The sequence below is a fragment of the Phaethon aethereus genome, assembly GCF_964289735.1.
Source record: "Phaethon aethereus genome assembly, chromosome: 7".
Lineage (NCBI taxonomy): Eukaryota > Metazoa > Chordata > Aves > Phaethontiformes > Phaethontidae > Phaethon > Phaethon aethereus.
In genome coordinates, this window is record NC_138583.1 from 19,305,853 (window position 1) to 19,328,816 (window position 22,964).

Genomic DNA, 22,964 nt, shown 5'->3' on the forward strand with positions numbered 1-22,964 from the left:
GTTCCAGATTGGAATCAAAGGCTCTGAAGTCAGGAGGATCTCAGGTGGAAGCTGTTTGCCATTTTAAGGCCCTTCATGGTATTCAGCATTGCATCACATCACAGCAGATGTGAAATGTCAGCATAAAGCTGCAGCATTATGTAATCTGAAGGAGGCATCATTAATCCTTCACCGCCTAGAGAAGGCCAGAAGGAGAGGCCAGCCTATGTGAGCTCTGTCCCCTCATGCAAGACTCACTTAAAGCATCCAGCAGAAGATGACATTCAACAAGGCTTATGCTTTATGCATAGGCAAAAGAATACCTTCCACACCTCCACAAACTGCTAACTCATTCTTAGTGCCTTCCAGTCGCCTTTGGTCACTAATACATAAAATCTTGAACAGCTTCATGGAAACTGAAGGGTCTCTCTGTGAAGATTAGCTACAGCCAGTTTGTTCTCAACCAGCTCAGTCCCCGATTCCGCTCACTTTCCATAGCTCCCCAATACTGGGAGAAGAAGAAAGATGTGAGGGAAGACTGTGCTCCTCAGGACCACGCAGGAGCACTGACGCAGAGCATCGGCAACGCACTCTGCCTTGGTGCCACGCAGCCGTCTAAGAGACAGAGGCTTTCTTCATCCTTGCTCGGTGTGCACCTCCCCGGCTCTGCAAGAGAAGAGAAAGCATCCCTGTCACCATCAATCCCCGCCACCCCACAGCTGGGTCTATTCCAGGAGCAACATAATGCAGCCACATTCATTCATGGCTATCACAAGGCATAAGCCGGGCTGGGTTGAAGGTGCAAAAACAACTTCGATCTTGACATCTCCAGCCCTAATAAAATGACTTTACACAGGGAATGAAGACAACTTCCTCCCCTGACAAGCTGCCTGTGCCCTCTGTATAGCAAACAGTCTTGTGTCAGGAGCGTGCCTGTCTTTGAAGCGGGAGGTTGCAGTTTGACAAAAGCAGGGAGCAAAGGGGAGAGGGGACAGAGCTGTGCCGAGGCGGCTGCCAGGATTTCACAGTGCCAGTAAGGCCTCCCTGCATTGGCCTTGCTCTGAGGCAGCGAGGCCCTTTTTTGGCTCTGAAAACACTTCCCTGCTCCAGGCGGACCAATGTCAGGAAAACTCCAGCCCAAAGAACGGCAAACTAGAAACTGGTTCCAGTATCCCGCAGCAGTAAGCCGGGCCCTGCCATGAGCACCCCTGGGCTTGGGCAGGAAGCAGGGTGACCAGCACCGCTGGAAGAAGGACGGTACTAGAAATGGGAAGTGGCTCATTTATTGCAGAAGGACACTTGCGCCAGGTCAGAAGGAGGACTCAGGACCCAGGCATTCGCTCCAGCGTCTGCTGGTTTTCAACACCTCCTGCTCCTCCAGAAGATGCCACAGGCAGGGGGTTAGCTCAGCAGGAGAGCCTGAGGGAGCTGTACCAAACCCCTTTCCCACCATTAGCAGAAAAGATGAGCACGGAGATCTGCCTCCAGCTCGCCCTCTCAGGGAGCAGGATTCCCGTGTGTACTGTGTTTGCATGGCGAGGTTTTGGTAGCAGGGGGGGTTGCAGGGGTGGCTTCCGTGAGAAGCTGCCAGAAGTTTCCCCTGTGTCTGACAGAGCCAGTGCCAGCCGGCTACAAGAGGGACCTGCCGCTGGCCAGGGCCGAGCCCATCAGTGATGGTGGTAGCACCAACAGCAACTTCAGCTGAAGAGAGGAGTGAGAATACGAGAGAAACAGCCCTGCAGACCCCAGGGGCAGGGGGGGTCCAGGCACCGGAGCAGAGGTTCCCCGGCAGCCCCCGGGGAAGCCGGCTGTGCCCCTGTGGCCATGGAGCTCCACGGGGGAGCAGATCTGCACCCGCACCCGGGGAAGGCCCCACGCCAGAGCAGGGGGATGCCCGAAGGAGGCCGTGACTCCGTGGGCAGCCCGTACTGGATCCGGCTCCTGGCAGGATCTGTGGCCCCGTGGGGAGAGAGAGGAGCCCCGGCTGGAGCAGGTTTGCTGGCAGGACTTGTGGCCCCGTGGGGGGACCCAGGCTGGAGCAGCTCATGAAGAACTGCAGCCCGTGGGAAGGGCTCAGGTTGGAGAAGTTCATGGAGGACTGTCTCCTGTGGGAATGGACTCCACATTGGAACAGGGCAGAGTGTGAGGAGTCCTCCCCTGAGCAGGAAGAAGGAGCGGCAGAGACAGCGTGTGATGAACTGACCACAGCCCCCATTCCCCGCGCCCCTGCGCCGCTTGGGGGAGAGGTGGTAGAGAAATGGGGAGCAAAGTTGAGCCGGGAAAGAAGGGAGGGGTGGGGGGAAGGTGTTTTAAGATTTAGTTCTATTTCTCATTATTCTGCTCTGATTTTGATTGGCAATAAATTAAACTAATTTCCCCAAGTTGAGTCTGCTTTGCCCGTGACAGTAATTGCTGAGGGATCTCTCCCTGTCCTTATCTCGACCCACGAGCTTCTCATTTTATTTCCTCTCCCCATCCAGCTGAGGAGGGCAGTGACAGAGCGGCTTTGGTGGGCACCTGGCCTCCAGCCAGGGTCAACCCACTGCACCGTGCCAGCTCTGGATCAGTGGAAAGGAAAATGCAAGCACTTTCCAGAAGGGCTGCCCCTATCAAAAAGGGCTTCCAGCTATTGAGCAATTATAACAACCCAGCAGCAGGTCTGTTCCCCCTCCTGTCAGTGATCCCTCTGCAGCCACATCACCACAACTTTTAACACATCAAATGCCAGTGCTCCCTGCATGGTACACACCTGCACTCTAATATTAACCTTGCACAAGATTAAAACCACCACAGAGCAGCATTGCCTAGCATGAAGGTCTTCAAGCTGTACTCTTCTGATTCCCCTCCAGATTTTGCACAAGCCTGCAGTACAGTGGGGAGCAAACCTTCTCCCACTCTTCATGCACCTGCAAGAGAGGACAGAGCTCCCTCACCATCAGATACCAAAGAGCTGAAAGCAGGCAAATCCACTGGTAAAAAGGGGTCTAGAAGTCTAAGGAAGTTAGAGATGTAATTTTCAAGGTAGTCCAGAAAACATAACTCTGTTCCTAACGTACTATTCCTCAAACAACGCAACCAACATGTGACTATTTCTTCTCCACACTCAACTATTCAAGTAGCCTCATGTCCATGTTTCATTCATTTATCTGGACTTTACTGCCCTGCATCAGTCTTCATCAGACACGCTCAAATACTCCATGCTCAGCAGACATGCAGTACACACACCACTCCCGAGATACATTGATACAATGGAGACTGTTGAACTATAATGCTGACATAGAGAGGTGAACCCAATTTTTATTTCCCTCAGCCAGGAGGAAATTGAGACCACCAACATCCTTAATTTTTTTTTTTGTTTCCCTAGCAGGAACTGCAGCAACAAAAAGATACTGTCAGCACCACAAAGAAAAAGCTTGCATTCAGCACGGAGATTCACGCTTTCTTTTTATTTACGCTGGCTAGGCAGGATGAGTATAGTTCACTGTGTCCTTTCACATCAAAGATGTCCCTACAGCAGGAATAGCACAGCTGTCACAAAGGAACTGCGCATTATCAGATGAGGAACCAATATTTCAATGGCTGGTGATGGCTTCACATGCTAAGCCTGGCTTTGTCTCCTCACCAGGTCTGACTGCACATGAAAGGTCACAAGATCAGTGACAGAAGGTGGCACAATGGGTCAGAGAGCAAGGGAAAGGGGGAACACATCAGTATATTTCCCTGGGCTTATTGCTAGTAGGCCCTTTTACAACCACATACTAGATGTTGAAAATCAATCATTTTGATTCATATGAAACCTTATCTGCTCCACTAGTCCTAGATGCAGAGCAAGCAGACATTGGGAAGTTTGGGAAAGACAACCCAAGGAACTTCACAGATCTAGAAGTGATAAATAAAGCCCAAAATATTCCCCCAAGAGAATAATAAACAATGCACTGCACCAAATACTCATGCTTCTGCCATCAGCAGAGAATACAGTGTATAAACTACCAAAGGCCATGCTCTGTCACAGCATGCTTTCCAGGTGCCATCAGAATGAGGACAGGTTGTCAACTTTCACAAGCTAGGAAGTACTCCTATCAGTGGCTCTTAAAAGTTGCTTTTACCTAGTCACCCTTAGCTCCTAAACAGAATCCCAAACTAGCTGAAAGCCAATTGTAAGCTCATATAACCAAAGCTTCAGGAATGACATGCTCTGTGTTCAGGGCAAGCCCCAGAACCAACTCATCCACAGCACTGCCTTCGTATTTCCTTCTCTTGACACTGATAGAGGATGCGTAATTATTCCTACTCAACTTCTCTGCCCTGTTGAACACAGTGGAACGACCCCTACTACGGATCTGCTACTGACTCTACAAGGATTCTCTTTGTTATTCTTCTTAACCTCATTGGTTCACCCACTGACTGTCCACATGATGAACACCAACAGCAGCCATCTGTAGATGCCACAACAGAGAGCTACCCATCTGCGTCCACCACACACCCCTATCGCAGCCAAATGCTTAGCTGAGACTGGGTAAAGAAGAACTTGTTATCCTTCTCAGGGGTCCAGCAGTAAAGGCACAACATCCTTCCCTGAAATCAGGGCCACCACAAGCACAAGGTGCCTTTTGAAACCATGCCTTCTGCCACAAAACTGACTAAAAACTCTAGCAAAGTAACAGAAGTTTCAAACTTCCAGTACTAGAAGATGTCCAGATACTACAGTGGCGAGTACATTACCATTGGGTTCCTACAATGTCCTTCCTTCCATCACTCCCCACCACAATTTGCTAAACAGTTCCCTGGAGAGGATAGCCATTTGGGAGCAATGGCATGCACCTCCTCCGGTCATCCCCTCTTCACTGCAAATGAATTAATGGGCACATTCAAAATTGTCCTTCAAACAACTGAGTGATCTGATACTCACCCGGAAAACCACGCTGCAGAGATGCACTAAAAAATCCCCCCAGGGTGTGGAGCATGGCTGCTACTGCCCTCAGCATTTCCCCTCCTTCTCCCAAGCCAGCATGAGCTTGGAGTTCTTCAAGAAAGGATTTTCTTGCAATAGCAAAGGATAAGTATTTTCTGCTATTAAAAACATCTGAGTTTCTCTGAATTCCCCAAGACAGAGACAACATATGGAAAGCTTTGGTCTAAAAGGAGACAAGAATGGAAACCAGTAGGCGACACTAACTGAACCAGCTGCAACACCTGATGCACTGACTCCCACGTGGGTAAGAAAAGAGTAAAGGGATGCTGCAGTTAAGCTCTGGCACTTCTCATCCCAGGAGGCTATGGATGCGAAAAGGTTGTGCAGGGTCAAAAAGAAAGCAGATGGAAGACAAATCTATCCAAGATCACTGAAGACAATGAACCATCACTGGCTCAGGGACTGTGGAGTCTACTACGGTCAGGGAGACTTTTTGGATGTATTGCTCTGTTCTGCCCTGCTTTTCTACACCTCCCTTGGGATTTGCTGCTGGCCCAATGGAAACAGGCTACTGAGTTTGTCTGGAGGCAGATCGGCCATTCTTAAGTATTAACAGGACATTTCTAAGGGATCATTTTAGCTTTAGCAAAGCTCCAAACACAAATGAGCAGATATATAAAAGGCCTTTAGAAAGTATTTTCCAAGCGCTTATCCATACTTTTAGGCTCCCAACTAACTTTAAAATTCTGGTCTGAACTACCTTTGGTGGAAAAGGAAGATTTTTATAGAGCATCTTTAATAAAACAGGAGGACATAATCATCTCTCTGGGATGTTCCTAGAGAGAAGTCACAGTGAAACACGCAGTATGTTGGGCACTGAATGACAGGGCAAGGTATGTAAGCAGAGAGGGAATAATGTGCTTAGCAGCTGGGAACCTACTGAACATGCAGAGCCACAGATCAGTCTTCATGGCCGGGAAGCTTCTCTGATTCCCCCCACTAGTCATTTTATTCTGACCCAGCTCAGAGAGCGACAATAACAGGTTGGATCATTCCTGCCAAACTCCAAAGCACCACAAATGGTTTCAGAAACGGAGGGGGCTGTTCAGAAGAGCTTGCTTTGCAGGGCCCAACTTCCAGGCAGTGAGAGAGAAAACGCAAGGCTGAAATCACCCCCAGACACATTCAGCCTGTTCAAAGCTTCCAGCAGGGAGATTTAGCCAAAGCTTAAAGCAGTTCTCTGAGACTCTTTGTCACAGGAGTGTAGGTACAAACAAACAGGAGCTGGGACAAAGGGAGTCAACACACATTTTATTAGTAAAAAGTTAATCGGCTTAAAGTGTGCAACTAAATAAGCAAAGCTTACGTTGAAGTGACCCGCCAAGAAACGATGCCATGGAAATAAAGTTATAGGAAATACAATATAGTCTCTATGTTCTTTTGTAATCCAACATGATAAATATTCATGATTCTGGGTTAATGGGGTACCCAGCTCTCAGTCACCACAATAGTTTTTTGTTTATTCCCAAGACCATGAACTTTGGAACCATGAACCTGAATTTCAGGACTCTGCATTCATGCATGTTAGCAAAATTCAGGGCAAGGCAGGGGGATGGAGGCAACGCCAGGACCTTGGCTTGTGACAGTGTAACGGAGGTTGCTGACAAGTTTTTGATAATGAGTAACAAGAGCCCCAGGATGCACAGGACTTCTGGTGTATCTGTCACCCTCTCTGTCTCACCACCAGCAGAAGAATGAGAAGAGGTACCACCTGCAACACAACCCCATCCCTCAGCGCCAGCCCCTCCAGGACATGGCTTGTTACGGCGTTTTCTCTCTCCAGAGGACAACGGCATCCTCAGGCCAGCCCTCGAGGTAGCAGAGGCTGCCTGCATCCCATAGCAGCACCATGGAGCAGAGAAGAAGTCCACTTCTTACGTGGGAAGGAGGACCTGTACGCCCCTAAACACAACCCCTTGAGCCTTCTTATTGACTGAAAGGGCACTTTGGCATTCTGAAAACAGTCCTGCAGAGAGAAGTCACCAAGCTCCAGCCCAGCATTTACACCAGATAGCACACATCCTTCCAAACCACATTTTAAAGAATCCCAAACCTCCCTAGCCAGCCCCACGTCCAGTGGATCCTTTGACGGTGCCGCCTTCTGCTGACAGCAACATCACCAGCTTTCCCAGTTTTGCTAAGAGACCTTCCAACATCTCTAATCCCAACTGCATTATCACGTACAGATTACTGTTCCTCCTTTCAAGATATGTTAGGAGTCTTTGGGGCTAATGAAGCACACGAGGAAGCTTTAAAAAAAAACAAAAAAACAAAACCCAGTAACTGAAAGTTCAAAGCCTTGAAAGCAATATGAGGAAAACAATTTTAAATGCTGAATCAAATGCATTTTAAGACCCTTGAGCTTGTTGGTTTGTTTCCCCACCCCTGCCCACAACTGAAAGCAAAGACTATGATCCCATAAGGTCTTCAGGAGTTCCCTGGTGTACTCCGCTCACCAAAGGACCACCCCTCTTTCCCTACAAAAACTTCCCATCAGCTTTTCCCCCCTTCTCCCACGTAGTGCACTGACCCATGAAAGCAAGCCTCCAAACAGCCTGGCACCAGCCAGCCGGGCCCTGTTTCGCCGAGAGTGAGGAGCACAGCTCTCCGCTCCACTTCACTGTGGACCAGTCTGCTTCGTCTGCAGACTGAGCTCATATCCCTTCACTGACCTCAGGGCTTAATTGCCTGTTTTAGGGAAAGTGCAGCCTAATACTTGTAAATTAACAGGATCTGTTCTTCATGCATCTTCCTTTAGGACAACCTAGATAACAAACTTTGCCACAGCAAGCTGTATTTCTCCTTTTGGGCAGAGCTCCTCATTCCAATCAGCTGAACTTGAGCAGCAACAGGACAGGCAGTGCAAAGGCCAATCTCTTCTTCAGAATACAGCTTCTTGTAACAATACAGAAGTCTACAAGAAACAACAATGCTCCCTTAGATGTTAAGTCTTTGATTTTCCAATTGCAATACTTGTACACAGGACTAGCCTAAAATACTCAAACATAAGGAAGAGGAATTCAGCAAGAACCATGAAAGTTGAGAAATTAATGCGAAAGCTGAAAGTTTACTTTTGGAAGGAGAACTGTTTCTCCAACTAGTGAAATATCTGCCTTGAATCACAGAAAGGCTCTGTCTAAAAATCAAATACTTTAAAAAACAGCAACAGCCTTCTCAAAACAGGTATCCTACTCAGAGAGCATGTATTTAGCATTTACCTTTGTAATATCTTCTCTTTGCAATAGCTGCATTAGCATAAAGATGACACTCCAGAGGGAGGAATACACAAATGTGCACAGGAGGAGGGGAACTCATTGGGAAGAAAACGCTTTCCTCGTTCCCTGTGTGGAATTTTGCACAGAATGTCCTGTTCCTCCTGAAACACGGGACAGCCCCATGCCCTCCCACCCAGCTCCAAGGGCGTGCCTCTTCTCTTCACACTTGCCACAGCCTGCCTTTGTAACAACGAACCAGTGGACCGCCCAAACCTGGCAGCTCCTTCCATTTCAGACCAAGCAGAGGTGTAGCTATGAAATACGCAGGCACCGCAAAAGCAGCAGGATCCACCCACCAACACTGCCCAGGAGGACAGGAGGAGCTGGCACACTGGATGGTTTGAGTGTCTCCATCTCATGCATGCTTGCAAACACCATGGCAAACTCACCTCTGCCAGGAGATGAGGGATTGTACAATGGGCAAAGAGGGCAAAAGAACAGAAAATGCTCTTCTCAATGTCAAGACAAGAAAAAAGGCAGCCAGGAAGTTTTACCCCTCACATCAACATCCCATTACTAACCAGCAGTTTACCTTGACAACAAAGCTTTCCAAGAAAAGGCAGAGACCTCAGCACTCGAGCAATGGCCTTAGGAGATCCCACTCTCTGCCCAGGAAACAGCAAAAAAAAAAAAAAATCCCAGCATATCACGTATCACCTTCTTAGTGGAGCATGACAAAGAAGAGAATATATGGCAGAAGAGGCCAAAGAGGGGAAAACCAGAAATCAATAGGATCTAACAGAGCGTGACGGAAAAATCACTTCCCCCATAAAGAGGTTACTTGCCAGGTTAATGAATCTTTTCTGTTCTGTACTTAGACACCCAGGAAATGGAAGGGGTCACAAGAGCAGTGTGGGTGGGAATGCAATCCCTAGAACATGCTTTCAAGAACAATCAAAGGTTAGAGATTAAATCCAGGCAGCGGTCAACTGCACAACACATCAGCAGCTTGATACACAGGCCAGCTGCAGCTCAGAGCAAAATACACTTCCAACATCAACAGCACAGCAAATAACAGGCTTCTCTCCACTGAAAAAACCCAGCCCAACAGACCATCCAGCCCTCCCGACAGGTCAGCCCCAAGAATCAGAGCATCGTTGCCTTCCCCAGTCAGTGGTGCCAGCAGGGACAACACAAACTGGTCTACGAGCCTCTGAGTAGCTGCAGTAGGACCACAAGAAACAGCCCGCACCCAAAGTCTCACTGTGCAAACAACTTGGAAGGCTCTTGGCCCAGTGGCCAAAACTTCTCAAAACTCACTTTTAGGTGAGTGCCTTATTCTTGTCAGGAATGGACAGGCAGCAGACAAACCAACAAAGGAGTGGCTGGACAATGGCAGGGTACAAGACCTGGTGGCTACAGAAGCCTGAACTAGACCTCTGAGGTGTCACATATACCCGAACACAGGTGCACAAAACTTTGAACGGCACTTTCTTCTGCCTGGAGCTCGACTGACAAGCTCCATAAAAGAAGTGCAGACCCTTGCTGTCTTGTCACTCTCCTGTCCACACCTAGCTTGAGCTACTGATAATAGGCCACCCAAGGAATAGCCTTACTTCAGCCCAAGATACTCAGTAAGGGAAATGCAGGTGCATGACTTCCAACCTTTTCAAGACCACCTAACTCACACGTCGTTAGGTTCCCCCATGCCGGCCAGGATCATTTAGCAACTGCTTCTTTCAGTCTGGGGCCTCTTGACTCCAGTGCAGTTGAACCACCTCTGCCATGTAGCTATCCAAGCTTCTCCTGCAGCAGTTGCAGAAGTTGAGTAGTGGGTAGCAAACGAGGCAACAGAGACATGGGCAGTGCAGCCAGAAGTCCCCTTCGTTACCCGTGATGCAGTCTCAGGGTAGATATGTTGCACAGGACAGCGGCTGAGGAGAGGCAGAGCTCCAGTTCATATCATTTGAGTCTACCTTCACGCCCAAGTTGCTACATCGAAGCTCCAAAGCAGACCTAATGCTGGCATTTCTGCAGCGAGGAGGGAATTTTGACTTTGCAAGTCCTGTGCATCTAAGTGTTTTTATATCTGGGGAATTTTAAAGCAAAACCAATGCCTTAACCAGTATTTTCATCACACAGCATCCTGTCAACATGCACATCAGCGCAGAAGGTCCTCTACTTCCACCACAGACATCTGCCCCTGGAGCAGGAACAGGCCCTTCTGTCAGGCACAGCCAGTAGTAGCTGGAGGCAGGGCACAGCTTGTAAATAAATCTCTCTCCTCCAAATTCTGCTCACAGAAATGAATGAACAACCCCCGGCAGGTATCCTGTCACCTGAAATTCAGCATGCAAAATACCAACCAAGACAGATAATTTTGCCAAAGTTCAGAGCAACTGAAAACGGTGCTGACTAGGCAATGCTATCTAAGTTCAAAGTCGCACTGATGAGGTGTGCGAGATGGGCAATCCCCACAGTTAAGAAATGAGGACTGAAGAAAGGTAATTCTCAGCACCCTCCAGGACCGTATCATCCAGCTTCTAATAACCAGACAGAGGGACTCAACCATACTCCAACACTAACTCGCAACAGGAGGAGATAAAATGCTCACCAGACTTGAACTTGCGTCTTATAACACTGTGGTACGGTTTGCTCTGCAAATAGCTTTGGGGTTTGTGGATGGGAAGGTTAAACAGATGCTTTTTGCTTGGGTGCTGACATTTGCACGAATACAAAATGACTTGAGAGGATGTGAATTTCCGTTCGGGTCTAAAGCTGAGCTGATTCATGGACCGGCAGCAGCTGCTGGTCTCTGACAATTTGTATCAGTCAAACCAGAGGGTGATTTACCAGTGGCTGGGGTTTCACGTGGGCTTCTTTCTCAACACGCAGTTAAACATTTCTCTCCATTCCAAGCTGGGCTGACACAAACTGGCCAAGAAAGAGCAATCAGTCACTGCAAGTTCTTTAATCAAGGGCTTCCTTGCACATTTAAGCAGTTTCTATTGACAGGGAACCTTCCTGTTCAGGAAGTGCTAGAGTGGATCTGAACATCAAAGTACATGCGCCCTTGGAGATCAGCGTTTCTGCTACAGCAAAGAGGGGGGAAGCAGAAGACCTAGGAGCTGAATCAAAACAACAGCCAGTTTCTATTCAATCATCTGTCCTTTCTGAGCAGCAAAAGCACATTTCAGCACTAGTTGAAAGCAGTTTTATTGCAGGTTTACACCTGCAATACTAGTGATCCACGACAACCAGGTCGTTCAGCATCCCCTTCCTTCCAAGGCTGCCCGTCTCCAGAAAGAGCATACAGACCTCCTCATCAGGTCAGTGTCCTCCCCTGTCCCAGCACCATCTCCTTGGCACAGACAGCTCCGGACGCTGATTCACAGAAGCCAGCCCCACCATCTCCCTCTGGTTTCTTGAGGGCAAGGGGAGGCTGGCACAGCAGCCCCTCTGTGCAAACCCCATGGCACAGAACTGGTTCATCACGCACCACACAGCGGGTAAATGCACGCCATAGCATAGGGCTGCCGTTCAGCAGAGCGAGGATGGAGGAACCTCCTGCCCACTGGGAGAACGGCATCAGCTACTGCTGTGGGGGGAGAGGAGTCGGGGTACCCCACAGCCACAGCCTGGGGGAGGAGGCAGTGCAGAACACCTGAGGCAGAAGGGAGAGAAGGATTTGAGCAATTTTCCAGGCAGGGATTGAAGAGAGCTTCAGGAAAAGGGAGATGGGGGACCACCCAAAATGGATCTGCAGGAAACACAGAGGGAAGCAGGCAGAGAGCACAAGGGTCTCTGCAGCAAAGGCAACGTGGAAAAAAAAATAGGAAATTGATTTATTAGAGAAAGCAGGCTGGAAAATCCAGCATATCGGGCACGACACCTGCAATTTCCCAGGTACAAATACATGAGCCTGAACGTGCTGCGGCAGATGTTTGCAGTTGCCCAGCTCTTCCCCATTCAGACTGGGGCAGCAGCCGCACACCTGGGAGTCACCCATGGGCACAATTTTAGCAGCAAGAAAGAGGTGGCTTACCAGTAAAACGCAGCTAGTTCTTGGGTTAGCCATGTAGCAAGGCACAGACACACTACACAGGACATTAAGACTGGAGGAGAAAAACTCCAAGCATGACTGCGAAGGTAGAATATAATTACATAAGTGGAAAGCGCCTCAAATCAAAATCCTTGGCTTTGTGGACTTTTGAAGCCTGAAAGGCTTGCAGCACAGTTTCTGAATGCCTTTGGCTGGGGGTCTGTGACTTCCTAGTTGTATGCCACAGAACACCTGAGGAACGAGCAGTCTTCATTGATCAAACCTGTGCCGGCTACGGGCAAGAGCCTACAGCTGTGAAACGCGCCCAGACTACAAAGTTCAATAAAAGCTCTGCAAGGTCTTTGTGGATAAGTATAAATGACAACTCCAAACACTCTTCCCCACCCTACCAGCCTTCTCTAAGGAAATAACAGCCCCCCTGGCCTAAGTTTGTCCACCCCTTGTCCTGTCCATTGCTAAATCCCGAGGCACAGGTCTAGCGCTGAGTGCTATACCTGACGCAGGACAAGCGGATCCAACACACCCCAGGAAGTGCCAAAGACCGAGCACGCTTTTGTCAGATCCCAAGAAACACCGGAAGGACTTCAGACCAGGATCTCAAGTGCTGCTTTGCCAGTGATCATACGGTTTTGCTCTCAAATTCCCCAGGCCAACAGCTTCTGTACCTGGGAATCTCAAGCTGCAAGAAACGGTTAGTGGTGATTTCTTCCTTTAAGCTGCAGCCATTAGCTTGTGCTTGACTAGGATTATAATAAAAGCCACCTTAAACCTTCCCTTTGAGGAGGAAGCTTCTGCTGCAGCTCTACCTCACTGCAAAATAAAGCCTCCCAAATGGCAAACAGCTGTATCACTGAATGTGTATAAAGATGAAGTGTCTCCAGTAGTCTTCACCCACCTGTTTTCCGTTCTGTAACTGCTGTCACCTCCCCAAAACAGGTAAATTAAAGACTGAATAGTCTGTTCTCTCATTCTTTCCTAGACCACCCAAAAAGACTCAGTCAACTTCCTCCTAGAGCATTTAACCCTTCTGCAACTTACCAGGGAAAAAAACGTTAAGGGAGTGATTGCTTGTGAGAGCTTTCTTCTTCCTCTACAACTAACATGATGGATCTGTGCTTCTAACAGAGAAAACAGCACCTACATCCCACTCAAAACCCAAGCAACATTCAAGCAACACGGGCGTTACAGATCCTGTCTCCCCTTTCTCATTTGATCACTCCCTGCTCAAGGCTTTCAGTTCCCAACAGCAAATTCCTCAGTAAGAAGCAGAAGTATCTGCATGGGACTTCAGATGTTGGTACCACAAACCCAAACAAAATTTGCTGCCTCCGGAACAAAAGGCGCTGTGCCTGTACAGAGGGAGAGCAAGAAGGAATGAATGACAGCAAAGCACAAGTTACGTATCTCTGTGAGAGCTTCTCTCAGGAGAGCACTTGGGGTGCGAGACCTCTGGTGTGGGTCATTGAGAAGCTGGTGGATCAAATCAGCAGGTGGAGCAGGTACAGGGATGCACAGCAGTACCACCCTGCAACTGGGCAAACCCGCCCTCGGAGGAGCAGTGGTTCAGCAGGAAAAGCTGCTCTGTCATTGCCAAACTGCTTCTCTAACAACTCTTCTAGTGATGAAGAAACAGGGGAGAAGGGACTACTGCTAAGTTCCTTAACAGCCCCCCCCCCCACTCCTAGCCTCAGTTCTTCCCCTTCTGCGCTCACATCCCCAGCACTCTGCAAAATCCCTCGGGACTAGCGCACAGCTGCGGGTGCCCTCTCCCTGCCAGAGCCCCGCTGCCACTCCGCAGCCCCCTCACACCGGGTCTGCCTGCTCAGGAGCTCTGCAAGCCACAGCCCAGAGCACAAGCCATCTCTCTGTCTCATGGAAAGGAGCTGAACTTGCTTGCAAGGCTTGTTTGTGCCTAGATGCAATTCCTCCTCAGTCTGGCTCTCCTCAGCAACGCAAACCCCTCTGAAGGGTACCTGAGGCACGCACAGGACGTGTCACACAAGAATAAACTGCCTGGCCAGAGCAGACAGAACTGTGCCAAGAAACAGGGGACTCCAAAACCGGACACCCTCAGAGGAGCCCACCCTGGAAGACGAGCTGCCGAGGGAAGCGCCGGGCCTCGGGAAGCAGCACTGCACCTCCAGCCCACAAAGGGCAGGAGGCACCGCACTGGCAGCCGAAGTACCCAGGAACCAAGATGCTGAGACTGAACTGCAGCTTTTTCTCCTCACCTGCTGGTTTGGCAAATGGACAAGAGCCTCATCACAGGCTTGCTGCTGGAGGGAACGGGTCACCGACCCTGTAAATATCCAGGGGACGAATTATTCAGTGCCCAGCTCTCCTTCCTATTTATGTCTCCCACCTCCCCTTGCTGACTTCGGTTGGACTGTATCATCTCCAGAGGTCACTTTGACCCTCAGAGATTCTGCTCTTCACCTCAAATTAAAGTTCACATAGGCTTGCACCAAAATAACTACCAGAACTAATTACAGCCTATTTAATTCCTTTGGTTCCGGTTTGCCCGAGGAGCCCCAGAAGGATGTGCTTGTTTTGTTTACCAGGCGTCCACAATTCCTCCCGCTGCCTGTCTGGCAGGCAGCCTCCCTCAGACCGGCACCCTGGCCTGCGTACCTTTAGTGGGACCCTCTGAGCAGCAGATCTATCCGAAGCACATTCCAGGCTTACAACATTTTTCCATCTATAACGGAGCAGGTCCGGGCAGGAACCTTTGCACCGTTCCCTTTGACAAGCTCCAGTGACCTGCCGCAACACACAGCCAAACCCGCCCCGCAGAGTCAGTGCGGTCACCTCCCCGGCAACTCAAACTGGCGTGCAGCCCTGCCTCAGCTGCCCCTTTATCAGCCATTCAGGCATTTTGCCCTCTCTTCCTACCCTATCGAAAAGGCAGGAAAGCAGCCACAGATTAGGAAAAGGAAATCCTGGATGGCTGGAGTTAAGAGGTTGAGCAGCAGTGGAGTTATGGCCCATCAGATGAGCCCTGGTAACTGGACACATGTCTATACCAGTAGCTCAGTAGCTGCAGTGATTTAGGAGGTTACCCGGTGCTGTCCATCCTGCCCTGCTGCTGGAGAATATTACACCCTTAGCTAACGCAACAGAGAGGAGCATGTGCCAGGCTTTTCGCTCCCAGTCTAGCAGATCAACCATCCACAATCTGCACTGAAGCCCAGGGCATGAGCTGCAAGGATGAGGAATTGGCAAGCTTTCATTCTGTAACCTGCCAGATCTAAACCCATCGCTGCCTCTGTGTCACAGCCATTAGCCTGCAGCAAAAAAAGAAGTAAAGCACTCTAGTTTTAACAGCTTTGGAAAACACGTAAATGGAGCAGCGGTTTGTCTTCGCAATGGGCTAAGAGCCTGCATACAACAGCCCGTGCCTACAGCAATGGAAACATCACCACAAGTCTCACAGTGCCAGCTCTGTTTCCACAGGCCATCAAAAAACTTTCCCTTGCAAAACATACCAGGCACCTCCTGAGCTTTTCACAGCAGGTCTGCAATCACTGCCCTCTCACCAGGCATGCTTCTAGACAAATATTGACACTGTCCCACCAGTGGAGAAACTCAGGCCCAAGGAAGTTAAGACGACTTGTCACTGCTATAGCACATCAGGAAGAGAGTATGAGAGACTTCCTATGTAGGCATTAGGCTACAGCCCTGGCACAGCCCGTCTTGCAGCGACAACTCCATTAGAGGTGTCTTCACCTCTCACTTACAGAAATGGATCTCTTCATTCGTTAACCTTGGCTCGACTGACCCTGTTGGACGGTGTTTTCAGCAGTTACCACCTGCTTAGCTGTATTAACAGTCTAACACTGGAAGAGGGAGAAGGCTGCGAATGCAAGGCAGGGGGAGGAGGAGAGGCAGGGTCTAACACTGGTCCATGTAGTAAAAGTCTTGCTTGCTCTGTTTTGGGGCTGACTTTAAGAACTGGAGCCATTCGGTGCACAGAGGTAGGTATGTAGCATGTGAGGAGTGCCCTTACATTGATACAGCCTACATGGAGAGAAACTGGATCAGAGAGCCAGAAAGGACAGTCAGTCAGGGCAGACTGAAAGGATCAGAGTCATGCAGTCCGTAGAAAAGACGACTGAAACATGAGAAAGCCGGTAACAGTGCTCACTGGTGAAAAAGGCTGCAGCAAAGCAGAAGGTCCTCCACACCCACGCAGACGGGGGAGAAAAGCAGACTCAAACTGCAGCACTGGAGCCTCAGGTCAGACAACAGGAAAGCCACAGCAATGGTGGGCTGAGCTGCCTGGTAGCCTCCACCACAGGCAGATGTGTGCCAGCACTGTCAGATCAGAAACACCAGCCTGGCCCTGGGCTCCAGAAAAGGACTGTGTGACCTCCAGAGGTCTTATTCACTCCTTCCTCTCTATTGGAAAGAGGACATTGGAAAAGTATTAGACGCAAACCCTAAGTCAGACTATAAAGATAATTTCTAAAATTGATTCTAACTGAATTGAATTGGCAGGAATAACACACATAGGTTTTTTCTGCCCACCAGGAGAGGAGGTGAGGAGGTACAAGGAAGGGAGGCTGCCGTTCGCAGTCCAGGCTCTTCACTGTGTACGTGCAGAAGTGAGAGGTAGAGAGCCTGGGCAATGGGGGGAATGAAGGAGAAAGAAAGGGTCTTACAGCAAAGGCAGGTAAATGACAGGTAGATTTTTTGATGGGAGATTTTTTTCCCTTTCTGCCACAGGTTCCCTGTCTGATGTAGGTAAGTCAATTAAAGTAAATGGTCTCTATGTTGTCCTTAAAGGAGCATTCCTAATCCTCCACATACTTGACCTGACAGTAATACCCAACAGTCCCAAGCGCAAGTGAGGCACACCACAGAGGATGCCATACTTCGAGGAGGAAGCAAGGAAAATACATTTTCAGATGGGAAAGCCAAAAGCACTGTACCTGCAGCTCTCCAGGTCTGAACCACAGCCATATCACTAACGCTTTGTTCCACTGGAAAGAGATTAATTCATTACCATTGAGAAGTAGACACAAATACAGTAAAGCATGTTTGGGTGGGCTGGGACCCATACCAATTACAAAGAATTTAAAAAGCCCCACCAAACTGTGTATCAAATCACAAATGACTCACTGATCAAGGGAACGTTTTGCACAAAAAATACTCTGTGGAGGGAAGAGGACTGAGTTGAATTTCGGAATAAAACCCACCACTACACAACACAACCCACATACAAGGCCAGTTAAGTAACTGGCTAAGCAAGACAGAAGAGCTCTGATAGACTTTGCCTTGACAGAGCTCGTCTATGGGAGCAGATACGGCTGTAAGGCCCCTAAAAGCAGTCAGGAGAGGGCTGATAACGTGGGAAGCTATCACCAAGAGACACTTGAGGAACAGCTAGGAGAGCCTTTGGGGGGCAAAGCCCCAACTCAAAAGAGAGACCAAGAACACCAAACACAAAGAAACTCCTTCCTTTTTTTCAATTTCTACAGTATTAAGAAAATAAGTCTTTGCACGGAGTTATCTGTAAACGGAACAGGACTAACAAGGTACTGGTTGCCAGTTCCCCAGCAGAGAAGGAATTCACAAGACCACAACATTCGCTGATAGCTGGAACCAAAAGGAGTCACAGTCACATCGAGGGTACAACCCAATCCTCAAAAGAGAAAGCCTGGGCTGATACTCCCTTCAAATTAAGACATTAGGGGTGACAAAAGCCCTTGGAGAAATCAAACGGTTGAAAAGGGCTACAACGAGCTCACAACAGCTGAGCGCAGCCGAACACGGGGACGAAAAACTCTGAAGACTGGATGGAGCGAGCAGCTGGCGGCTTCCCGGGGTGGGGGGGATGCGGTACCTCGCCTCCAGGCAACTAGAAAGTATCTGGATCCACCGGGAGGCCGGGCCGGCGCCCGGGGTTGCCCACCCCGGCTCCCCGCCCGCCGGGGCGCCCCGAGAGAGCCCCGGCGCCAGCCCGCCAAGCGCCGGCGTGCTCCCGCCGCTGCGGGGCACGCACCGCAACTTCGGGCCGGACGGACCCCGGGACAAGTTGGAACATCTGCCAACGGGCTGCAAAAATGCAGAGAAAAAGCTTATACGGGGGGGGGGGGGGGGGGGGGGAACCAGCTGACCAAAAAAACCCCAACACCAAAATGCAAAGCGCCGCTGAGCGCTTCCCTGGCTTTGCAGAGGAGATCTCGCGTGGGAGGGGCGGACAGCAGGTGGGCAAGCGAAGAGATGGGGAGAGCGGGCGATAATTTTTTTAAAACCCCCAGGCGCAGCCTCCCACCCGGGGCTGCAACCCGCAGGGAACGGGGGCTGCGGAGGCGCAGGCCGGGGGACCAAGCAAACCCTCCCCGCGCCGGCGGGACAGCGGGCAGCGGGGGGAGCTCGCTGGGGTTTGGGAAGGCAGCGGGATGCCGAGGCGGCTCCCGACCGGGGAGCTCCCCGCCGCGGCCAGGTAAGCCCGGGGCCGGTCCCGCCACGGGGTCCCGGGCGGCACCCGGGTACCGAGCAGCGCTTTACGCCGGGACACCTGTCCGCCACCGCCGTGCTTACAAACTTTCTCCCGGAGTTACAGCCCGCCCGCTCCCCTACCGGCTTTGCACGGGTCGCGGTACTCCATCAGCTCCTCCACCGTCTCCGGTTCCCCCACCGTTAAGGCGGCTCCCCCTCCGCCCGTCTCCGCGGTCGGTAGAAGTAACAACGATAGCAACAAGCGACGGAGCGGGACGACCCCGCGGCCCATAGCGGCGGTGAGGGACGGCACGGCTGCCCGGGCTGCGGGCACTGCGAGGCGGAGGCGGCGGCGGCCCCGCCGTCGCTGCCGCGGGGGGCACCGCCGCTGTCACTCAAGGCACGGCCAGCCAATCACGACTGCGCCCGCGCTTCCGCCCCGCCCGCTCCCTCTCCCCGTTGGCGCTCTTGAGCGATAAAAGCTCGGATATAACAATAATTATCATTATTATTAATAATTTTATCATTAATAATAATAATAAATATTCCCCCTCGAAGTATTCGTCACTTCAGGGGCAGCCGAGAAGAAATAGCTCATCCGCCGCCGGGAGAAGCAGTATTTCGCATCGCAGCTGTAAAAATCCCTGCGTAAATGGAGTTGTGAGACCACAGATGGAGAAAAATTGGGGGGGAACAAACAACAAAAACCCAAGCTAAAGAATGGAAGAAATTAAGAAGGACGGGACAAACATCCAGGTGTACATCTATCCCTCTCACCCGCTTTTTCGCAGCTTTCAGGGGCAACTGGGCTGTTTTATTGGAGATCTGGGCTTTGGGATGATCCGTATGCAGCGAGGCCTGGGAAATCAAGCAGATGGGTTGTGTGCGACAAAATTTACTGCAGCAAAATTTACAGCGTGGTATCTGAGCTGGTGGACACCAGCTGCCCAAGGTTGAACGGTATCTCAGACTTCTTTAGGAGCAGAGCATGGGGTAACACATGGGAAAGGATCATACTTTAGGGCTGCTGGCTTGTGATGGAGGTAGGCCACCCAGGTGGGATGTCTCTGCTACTTACACAGTGACTGTGCTGGTGAAGGACAGACATCCAAAGCTACATCACTGGGTGCTGAAGAGACTTAAGACCATCTCACAAGGGCCACCCCGGTGCTTCCATATGAATTCAACACTACATAGGGCAGCCGCTGCTCAAACAAGAGGCTGCAGCAGTAGTTACAGGTCGCTCACCTATCCTCATGCCGCTCAACAGACGCAGCAGCATTAGGCAAAGGCAGTACGGACGCTATACTGGTGAGCAGAGGAGAGCTGACAAGCGTTCAAGCTCAGTGGGAGATGTCCACGGTGAACGTGTGTACCACCATCTCCCCATGCCATAACTCTTTGCTCCTTCAACCACGTACTTCCAAGCTCCCACAGCAGGAACTTCAAGCAGTGTTTCCCGTTACAGCACCGGCTCCACACCCTCCCTTCACTCAGACAGATGATGAATTGCCACCAGCTATCCGTGAATTTGTCACTTCTCTTCTAGTCTACAGCAATGAATGACACCCGAGCACGAAAAGGCACGACACGGTTCAGGCATCCCCTCAGCAGCCATGCAGGCTACAGCAAACCGTTCCTGCCTTTCCCCCCACCCCTTAATATTGGCTTCCCAGAAGAGATAAAGTCTGGAAATTAACATCCTCTCCAAACTTTCACAGAGGCCAAAAAGGCTACATCAAACCCTGGCATGAAGACCAGGGTCAAAAGCTCTGCTGATCGAACACACTAGAGTTTTCTACAGCTGGTGAAAAGCCAGTTGGGTAAAGACAAACAGCTGACTGGGGAGCGCAGAGGAGACTCTCTCCCACTGGAAGGGGGGGCTGGCACGAGTTACCCACTTTCCAGCCCAAGCATCAGGTTCTCCACCCATCTTCTGTAACACACAGCACTGAGGAGACACAGTCCACTCTATTGGGTTTGTGTGGCGAGGTTTTGGTAGCAGGGGGGCTACAGGGGCGGCTTCTGTGAGAAGCTGCCAGAAGCTTCCCCTGTGTCTGATAGAGCCAGTGCCAGCCGGCTACAAGAGGGACCTGCCGCTGGCCAGGGCCGAGCCCATCAGTGATGGTGGTAGCACCAACAGCAACTTCAGCTGAAGAGAGGAGTGAGAATAGGAGAGAAACAGCCCTGCAGACCCCAGGGGCAGGGGGGGTCCAGGCACCGGAGCAGAGGTTCCCCGGCAGCCCCCGGGGAAGCCGGCTGTGCCCCTGCGGCCATGGAGCTCCACGGGGGAGCAGATCTGCACCCGCACCCGGGGAAGGCCCCACGCCGGAGCAGGGGGATGCCCGAAGGAGGCCGTGACTCCGTGGGCAGCCCGTACTGGATCCGGTTCCTGGCAGGATCTGTGGCCCCGTGGGGAGAGAGAGGAGCCCCGGCTGGAGCAGGTTTGCTGGCAGGACTTGTGGCCCCGTGGGGGGACCCAGGCTGGAGCAGCTCATGAAGAACTGCAGCCCGTGGGAAGGACTGTGAGTGTGAGGAGTCCTCCCCTGAGGAGGAAGGAGCGGCAGAGACAGCGTGTGTTGAACTGACCACAGCCCCCATTCCCCGTCCCCCTGCGCCGCTTGCGGGGAGGAGGGAGAGTAAATCAGGGTAAAGTTGAGCCTGGAAGGAAGGGGGGGTGGGGGGAATGTTGTTGGTTTTTTTAAGATTTGCTTTATTTCTCATTACCATACTCTGATTTAATTGGCAATAAATTAAACTAATTTCCCCGAGTTGAGTCTGTTTTGCCCCTGACAGTAATTGCTGAGGGATCTCTCCCTGTCCTTGCCTCGACCCACGAGCCTTTCACTGTATTTTCTCTCTCCTGCCCAGCTGAGGAGGGCAGTGACAGGGTGGCTTTAGGGGGCACCTGGCGTCCAGCCAGGGTCAACCCACCGCACCCACATGAGAGGTCAAGAAAGATTAAAAAAACAGATGTCATGTAAACAACTGCCAGCGAGGTACAAGACATTACAGTAAGGGCACTTGAAAAATATTTATAGCATGAGACATTTTCGTGCACGATGGATGTGATCCTACCCTCTGCACAAAAAAAAATACCCCGAGAAAAACTTCTAACACCAATGTTTTTCCATCTAATCCACATTTTCTGGGGGCTGTACTCAAGGTGGTGGCAGTCAGGTATCCACCAACACCTCAGAATCTTTCTTGTTTTCTTTTGAACTGTGATGCGAGATGGAACAAGGTGGCCATTTATTTCTGTGGCCCAAGCAAATGCAGCAGCTGGTCCACGCCAATGCCCAAGACCCACATTCAGCCTTTAACACCAGTAGTTTGGGCAATAGCTGAGCAGAAGACACGTTGCATTTCCTCCACTTTGTGCTTCGAAGCAGGTCCCAAAGGATCAGAGGAGAAATCTGAAGGACAGGGATCGGCAGGTGGGGGAGTCTGGGTCACCCTTGAGGGAAAGTCCCAGGCTACTCCAGGGGCCGTCACTCACAGGGTAGGAAGAGAAAACATGCATGGGAAAGTTCTCAGATTTTCACTGGAAGAATGAAACACCCTTTTGCTGTACCAATTTTGGCAAAATGAGGCAAAATGAGGAATAAAAAGAACACATTTCAATGGACGAGCCAAGGTTGTGACTAGGGCTTCCTGCTAATGCTGGATAGCAAGCCAGCTGCCCGCTCCTTTGCTTTCCCTGAGGATGCTCATTCCAAACTCTTTGCCCTTCACTCCTTACTGATGGTCCCCAAACTGTGTCTGTAACACCAAATGCACCTGTTGACATCAAGCCTAAAGAATATGGGAACTTCGAACAAGAGCCCTAAATGAGTACCAAACTCGTGAAGATTTGAAATACAGCTGACCCATCCATTCATGAGTGTCCTGAACAGAAACAATGAAAGAAATAGTAATTTTGGAAATCAGTCTAGAACTCGGGGCCTCATGGGCATAGAAGCATCTTGCTGCTGCTCTCGCTCTTGCCATCTTAGCAGATTACCAGGGGCTTTAGGTACAACTCAAAGACGTGAGCTGAGACCAGCACACAGGACATAGGAAAAGTAGCCCTCTTCAAATATGTAAAGGAAGAATAAGCATCAGCTGGACCATGGAATATTTAAGTTTTAGGCAACTTCCTAGCAGTAAAACAGGGAAGCTCTAGAGCAGATTGCCATGAAGAACCCAAGGGAGTTTCCATCACTGTAGGTTTTTGAAGAGGAATGTAGACAAACACCCATCAGAATAAACTTAATACGGTAACTAGATCCATCTCCTGAGTTTTATACTG

At 50.5% G+C, this 22,964-nt stretch overlaps 1 protein-coding gene across 1 annotated transcript in view; it reads right to left on the reverse strand.

Moving 5' to 3' along the window:
* The window catches only part of TLL2 (tolloid like 2), a gene marked incomplete at its 5' end in the record, with an annotated part of 95,974 nt that extends 77,009 nt beyond the window's left edge, over positions 1-18,965 (reverse strand). Inside the window, one exon of the mRNA XM_082001977.1 lies at positions 18,815-18,965. Within this exon, the coding sequence (XP_081858103.1) occupies positions 18,815-18,965 (151 nt within the window). The remainder of the gene's footprint in view (positions 1-18,814) is intronic.
* Between the last annotated feature and the right edge of the window lie 3,999 nt (positions 18,966-22,964).